At 33.9% G+C, this 8,046-nt stretch overlaps 1 protein-coding gene across 1 annotated transcript; it reads left to right on the top strand.

The window, feature by feature from the left end:
* The first annotated feature begins 6,317 nt into the window (after positions 1 to 6,317).
* Positions 6,318 to 7,517, top strand: LOC101340524 (olfactory receptor 5K1-like). The gene has a single exon (XM_004390440.3). The coding sequence runs from the start codon at positions 6,490 to 6,492 to the stop codon at positions 7,495 to 7,497; it is 1,008 nt and encodes a 335-aa protein (XP_004390497.1). The 5' UTR covers positions 6,318 to 6,489; the 3' UTR covers positions 7,498 to 7,517.
* Positions 7,518 to 8,046: the final 529 nt, after the last annotated feature.

Consider the following 8,046-nt stretch of genomic DNA (forward strand, 5'->3'; position numbering starts at 1 on the left):
CAGGGTGGTATCCTTTCACCATACTTATTCAATCTGTATGCTGAGCAAATAATCCAAGAAGCTGGACTATATGAAGAAGAACTCGGCATCAGGATTGGAGGAAGACTCATTAACAACCTGCTTTATGCAGACGACACAAACTTTCTTGTTGAAAATGAAGACTTGAAGCACTTACTGATGAAGATCAAAGACTATAGCCTTCAGTATGGATTACACCTCAAGATAAAGAAAACAAAACTCCTCACAATTGGACCAATAAGCCACATCATGATAAACTGAGAAAAGGTTGAAGTTGTCAAGGATTTTATTTTACTGGGATCCACAATCAATGCCCATGGACACAGCAGTCAAGAAGTCAAACTACATATTGCATTGGGCAAATCTGCTGCAAAAGACCTCTTTAAGATCTAGAAAAACAAAGATGTCACTTTGAGGACTAAGGTGCACCTGACCCAAGCCATGATATTTTCAATCTCCTCATATGCATGTGAAAGCTGAGCAATGAATAAGGAAGACCGAAGAAGAATTGATGCCTTTGAATTATGGTGTTGGTGAAGAATCTGAATATACCATGGACTGCCGGAAGAACAAACAAGTCTGTCTTGGAAGAAGTAGAGCTAGAATGCTCCTTAGAAGCAAGGATGGTGAGACTTTGTCTAATGTACTTTGGACACGTTTCAGAAGGAACCAATCCCTGGAGAAGGACATCATGCTTGGTAAAGTAGAGTGGCATCAAAAAAGAAGACCCTAACGAGATGAATTGACACACTGGCTGCAACAATGGGCTCAAGCTTAATAATGATTGTGATGATGAAGCAGCACCAGGCAGTGTTTCATTCTGATGTACGTAGGGTCCCTATGAGTTGGAACTGACTCGATGGCACCTAACAACAACACACCTAATAGAATGGCTAAAATTGAAAACACTGAGAACATCAAATTCTGGCAAGGATAAGGAGCAAGAGGAATTTTTATTCATTGCTTGTGCAAATACAAAATGATACATCCACTTTATTGGTTTAGGAAGTTCTTACAAAGCTAAACATATTATTTTTAGTGGACATCGAGAGGATTCTGACTCATGGTGCCCACATGTGTTATAGAATAGAACTGCTTCACAGGGTTTTCTTGGCTATAATCTTCATGCAAGTAGATTGCCAGTCCTTTTCTGCCACGATACCTCTGGGTGGTTTTGAGCTGCCAACTTTTAGGCTTACCATATGATCAAGCAATTTTGCTCCTAGGTATTTATTCATATGAGATGAAAACGTACACCCATAAAAAACCCTCTACATGAATGTTTATAACAGCTTCATTCATAATTGTCCAAAACTGGAAGCAACCAAGATGCTCTTCAATAGGTGAATGGGTAAACAAACTGTGGTATGCCTATACAATGGAGTATTATTCAGCAATAAAATAAAAGAGCTATAAAGCCATGAAAAGACATACAGGAACCTTAAATGCATATTGGTAAATGAAAGAAGCCATACTATATGATTCCAACTATATGACATTCTGGAAAAGGCAAAAATATAGACAGTGAAAGATCAGTGTTTGCCAGGGGAGAGGGATAAACAGGTGGAGCACAGGGCATTTTTAAGGTAGTGAAACTGTTCTGTATGATACTGTAATGGTAGATATATGGCATGCATTTGCCAAAACCTGTAGACTTCTACAACACAAAAAGTGAACTCTAATGGAAACTATAGACTTCAGTTAATAATAATGTACCTATACTGATTCATCAATCATGACAGATGTACCACACTAATACGAGGTATTAATAATAGGGAAACAGGAAAGGAGGTGGAGTTATATGGGAATTCCTTATACTATCAGCTCAATTTTTCTGTAAACCTAAAACTGCTTTTAAAAATAAAGCCTAGTAATTTTTTAAAAAGTAACTGTTGTGAATTTAATGGTGTCCACCAAAAAGATACTTTGAAGTTCTAACCTCTCGTACCTATGAATGAGAATTTTGTGGAAATAGAGTCTTTGAAGATGTTATCATTTGTTAACATGCAGTCATACTGCATGGTAGGCCTTGATCCAATTTACTTGGTTTCCTTATTTTTTAAAAAAGGAGAAGAAATACAGAGACAGACAGAGAGGGAAGATGGCCATGTGAAGAAGGAGGACTTAAGCTGTGACTGCAAGCCAAGGAATGCCTGGGGCTACCAGAAGCTGGGAGAGATAAGAAAGGATCTTCCCTAGAGCCTTGGAAGAGAACATGGCCCTGTTGACAGCTGAATTAAGATTTCTAGCCTTGACAACTGTGGAACAGTACTTTTCTTTTCTTTTAAGCCACCCAGTTTGTGGTATTTTGTTACAGCAGCCCTCGGAAACTAATACATTAACAAATTGAGACTTAGGATTGATGGGGAACATGGCAATATTACAATTTAAATGATGGGAGATTGCTAAATAAGGGAGTATTTTGAGGAAAGGAGCCTTTCAAGAGCTTCTTTTGATTCACAAGAAAAATGTAAAGCTATTCTAGTAACCGAGGTATATAAGATTTAAGACAGTATGAATACAATTGCAAAGGAAATTTTCAGAAATTGTATACTAACTGTTAGAACAATTGGGAGTAGTTAATACTTTCCCACTTTTGTTCACACCACACCTCCCTCTAAGGCAGCAAATCCTAGCTCAGTTCCCACTTCCCCTATGAAGCCTTTGCTGACCAACTCAGTGGGAACTTTTTCCTTCCACCTAGATTTTATATCAAGAATGACGGTAAGGATAAAAGTTATTAACTCAAATGAATGGAAATCAAAACAAAGACCTTAAAAATTGTTTAGAAATGTGCATTTGTCTTACTCTCTAGGTCTCAAAGGATACATTTAGTTATTCCAATTAAGTATGTCTGTAATGTTCAGGGGATTAGGTCTCTCAGGCTGTACTCTGATGACAATGCCAAGGAAATCCCCTTAGAATTATTTTGACTCTTTAGACCATTCTCTACCAATGCCATAAATATTATTGACCTGTTGGTGGAAATACTCTCCTAAGCAATCTACCTTAAAAACTAATGTCAGGCAGCCAACCGGCTTCTATAAAACTCTTACCAGGGATATCCAGGTGAGAAAGTATTCAAAACTTATTTCAGTAGAATTATTAATCTCTAGAAACATTTATTTCTCTAAGTTCTTTTGGTTTTGGTTTTTTCTTGCATTTCTTATTTTCTAATCTTTTACGTTTTCTAAAGTATTACCTTTAGCCTAAAGCGTATGGGGTAAGCACTAGACAAATGATGAAAATTTATTTGTATCATTTCTAAATTCATGAGAAGCATAAATTTATCCAAAAATAAATCAGTAAAAGCACATTTTTGTAGTAATAACACAATACACTAGTAAAGTTTTTGAGGCTTATTTGAACAATGTGATTTACCGTAAACATAATTTAGCAGAGGAAATGGATTATTAGTTTTTATAATAAAATAGTGTTGAAATTTTTTGTGCTGAGCTTTACCTACATATTAAACTAATTATATGACAAGGGCTATAATTTCAAACCCATTCTTTTTTTTTTAAATTTGTTTTTGTTTATTGCTGTAGTTTAAATGAAGTTTACATTTCAAGTTAGTCTCCCATACAAAAATTTATACATACATTGTTATCTGACCCTAATTGCTCTCCCCATACAGTGACAACACACTCCTCCTTTCCACCCGATTCCCCATGTCTATTCAACCAGCTCCTAACCCTCTCTGCTTTCTCATCTCATGTCTGGACAGAAGCTGCCCATTTAGTCTCTTGTATCTACTTGAACTAAGAGGCACACTCCTCACAAGTATCACTTTATGTCCCACAGTGCAGTTCAATCCCTGTATGAAAAGTTGGCCCCGGGAATAGTGTTAGTTCGGCAAATCCATTCTTTTTATCCCTTGATGTAATTTTAAAGAGTTTTCTATTTTCCCTTTTGGCTCTTATAGAAATAAGGTATCAATGGAAAGCTTATTTATGTCTGATCAATTATAATTAAGTGGTACACTTGCAGGCAGTCTTATGTTATGTGACTTCAGGCTGGCAAGGATAAGACATTTAATGAAAAAAAATCAAATTATATAGACTCCAAATGTTTATTTTTTAACTTCAAGTTGATAAGGGTAAGGCATTTAATAAAAAAAAATTCAAATTATAATTATGTAAATTTCAGGTGAACATTTTTTATACTATTTCCTAAAGGTATCAGTCCCATATAACCTGATATTTAACCCACCAATTTTTTAGGAAATCAAAAGTGAAGAGTTCTTATTTCTCTCTAAAAAGCTTTGTTTCTGTTCCTGGAATATGGAGTTTCTAAGAAAATATGTGGTGCAGAGCGGCAAATTAGGTCAATAAATAAATGATCCTCAAATTAACTAAAATAAACAAAGGTAGATTGAAATTAAATGTTTCCCATCAGTTAAAACTCTCTAAGGACAAATCTAAGGGATAATAATGGAAGTTTTTAAAATATACTGAAAGTTTAATAAATATGAATATTATAGAATCTTAGAATATTGTGGAAAGACCTAAGATTCAAAACAGTAAAGCCTGAGCACAAGGAAATATTGTTTTACATAAGGCAAGTAGCCTTCAGAATGCAGCATCACAATACATGAATATATTCCCACATGGTTTAAGATCAGCGCAAGATTGTCACCAAATTATTATTATTTATAACTGTGAAAGTCATTATCACATGAAGTAAGCAGGTAGTTTCTCAATACATCCATTGTGACATTATCCATTATATAATTACAAACTAAAAAAAAAAAAAAAAATCAGTTGGATCCCTAATGATTATTGAAGGGTTGTCAAGTTGTAAAACACAGTAGATGTAAGAGAATGCCATTTCATTTTTTAATAAAAAATTTTATTTTCTCTTTATAAAAATAATACTCATTGTAGAGATTTTGAAATAGAGGAAAATACAAAGAAGGAAAAAATAGCTTATTACACAGAAAATTAGTTAACATTTAGATGTTAAATGTACATTTTTATAGTAATAACAGAATTCATTGGTATTCTGTGCTGAGTTTCTTTTATATTCATATGTAAGGATTTGTTTAGAAAATCAGGATTATTCTGTATATAAATATTTACATATTGTTTTTCACTTAATATTTTATTGTTACTAATTTAGGATCACATTAAATATTCTAAGTAATCACCATTTTAATGAGTCATCATATGGACGATGCACATTTACTTAATCATACTGACTAAATGTTTGGCATTATGTGTTTTGATTTTCCACTATTATAAATGATATTACAATGAACATCACTATACATAAATCTTTGAGCTTCTAATTCTTTTAAATAGGTTCATGGTTACTGAGTCAAGGGTGTGAACATTTAAGAGTTCCCTTAATGTATACCAATTTTTTTTCCAAGATTGTACCAATTTATACTTCTACCAACAATATATGAAGTTCCATTTCACCACATCTTAGATTATACTATACTTTCTCATTTCTTTAAAAAAAAAAAAAAGCTGCTATTTTCAGAGGCAAAATAAACATATCCTCATAAATTTTTCAAATAATGTTTGTCTAATTAGTAATGAAATTAAACATTTTTAATAAGTTTTCAAATTGTATTTCTTTTGAGATTTTTCTGTTCCTGTCCTTTACTTATTTTCTAGTGTTTTGTCCTATTGATTTATATAAGCTCTTTATAGAATAAAGCTACAGAACCCTTAACATATTTATTGCAAATAATTTCCCAGTTTGAATTTGACGTTGAATTTTATTTGTTTTTTGACATATATATAATGTAATTTATCAATTTCTAACATTTACAATTTCTCCAATTTATTTTGATAGTATTTACATTTTTTAAAATTTCTTTATGCACGTACACATATGTATAATTTTACATTGCATGCATACATTATATTATAAATGCTCTGATTTTTAGTACAGCCATTTTGTGTTTTGTTTTGTTTTCCTTTCCTCTGCTCTCGTTTCTAATCTCTGCTTCTATCCACATCACTTTACTTCCACATCCTTCAAGGGTATAAATAGTCTTGTAAATAGTCCCCTTTTTCCCCCAAAGCATTTTATATTTAAATGTCTATTCCACCAATTTTGGAGATAGTAAATTGCTAAGAGTATGCAAATGAAAATATTCTTTTAAACATTATTAAACAGTACATATACAATCACTGAAATTTTTTGGGAACACTAATTTGCTGACTTAAATTATGAATCAACTTTACCTAACCCATATAGACAAGATTTTTGCCTTGAATATGCCTCTCAAGACTTAAAAGTCATCTTTGTGCATCCAATCATAATTTTTCTCCAAACGTGAGGGGAAGAAAATGTTAACTCAGTAGCCAAAAAGCTAATAGCTTCAGGAGATTAATTCTCCCCAGAATTGGACATATACAAAATCCAGGAAACACATGGAAGGACCACAGAACACGTTCCTTCCCCTTCTGGGCCAGAGAGAGTTCAACAGTTGAATTGAGCATATTATAAATTAGCATGTATTTCTCCAAACTTTTTTTCTCAACAGAGAAGTCAGGAATGGTTGAAGAAAATCATACCATGAAAAACAAGTTTATCCTCACAGGATTTATGGACCACCCAGAGCTGAAAACCCTTCTGTTTGTGGTGTTCTTTGCCATCTATCTGATCACCATGGTGGGGAATCTTGGCCTGGTGATATTGATTTCAAAAGAGTGTCGTCTTCACACACCAATGTACATCTTTCTGGGCAACCTAGCTCTTCTGGATTCTTGCTGTGCCTGTGCCATTACTCCTAAAATGTTAAAGAACTTCCTTTCTGAGGACAGAATGGTTTCCTTCTGTGAATGCATGGCACATTTCTATTTTCTTTGCACTGTTGAAACTGCAGACTGCTTTCTGCTGGCGTCAATGGCCTATGACCGCTATGTGGCAATATGCAGTCCACTGCAGTACCACATCATGATGTCTAAGAAACTCTGCATTCAGATGACTATAGGGGCCTACATAGCTGGGAACCTACATTCCATGATTAATGTAGGGCTTTTATTTAGGTTAGCTTTCTGTGGATCTAATCAAATCAACCACTTTTACTGTGATATTCTTCCTTTATACAGACTCTCCTGTGTTGATCCTTATGTTAATGAACTGATACTGTTTATCTCTTCAGGATCAATTCAAATCTTCACCATAGGTAGTGTCTTAATATCTTATCTGTACATTCTTTTCACTATTTTCAAAATGAAATCTGAAGAGGGAAGAATCAAAGCCTTTTCTACGTGTGCATCTCATTTTTTGTCTGTCTCATTGTTCTATGGATCTCTTTTCTTCATCTACTTTAGAACAGATTTGCTTGAAGAAAGAGATCAGGATGTACTAGCTGCTATTTTGTTTACAATAGTAGTTCCTTTACTAAATCCTTTTATTTATAGCCTGAGAAATAAGGAAGTAATAAGTGTCTTGAGAAAAATTCTGAAGATAAAATCTCAAAAAAGTTTGAAACAAATGACAGCCTCTGTGGCTTAATGATTTAAACACAGTAAAAAGTTCCAAATTAAATTACACAGAGAAAATGCACAAGTTGTATGTAACATATTTGAGAATACAACCAAAATGAAGCAGCAATATGTAAAGGTGAAAGAGATACAAGAGCTAAATCTTAATTCAAAGTAACAAAAATACAAATAAAACAAAACTTAGAATTAATTCAAGAAACAGTTTAGCAAATTGTCATTTTATGCACTGTGCCAGCATTAGAGGACTATCAACACCAAAAGGCAACAGCAAAACTAGCAGTTACAAAGATAATGGAGAATTCTATTAAACATTGATAAACAGTTCCTCTTAAAACTTGGAGCATGAACATTGTTGTTGTTGTAGTTAGGTGCCATCAAGTTGCTTTGACTCATAGCGACCCTATGTACAACAGAAGGAAACACTGCTCGGTCTTGTGCCATTCTCACAATCGTTGTTATGCCTGAGCCCATTGTTGCAGCCACTGTGTCAATCCATCTCCTTGAGTGTCTTCCTCTTTTTTGCTGTCTACTTTACCAAGCATGATGTCCTTCTCCAGGT

Source organism: Trichechus manatus, unplaced genomic scaffold (assembly GCF_000243295.1).
Source record: "Trichechus manatus latirostris isolate Lorelei unplaced genomic scaffold, TriManLat1.0 scaffold00299, whole genome shotgun sequence".
NCBI classification, from domain to species: domain Eukaryota; kingdom Metazoa; phylum Chordata; class Mammalia; order Sirenia; family Trichechidae; genus Trichechus; species Trichechus manatus.

Coding starts and splice junctions, on each gene's coding strand:
- LOC101340524 (XM_004390440.3), top strand. CDS start 6,490: ATGTATTTCTCCAAACTTTTTTTCTCAACAGAGAAGTCAGGAATGGTT.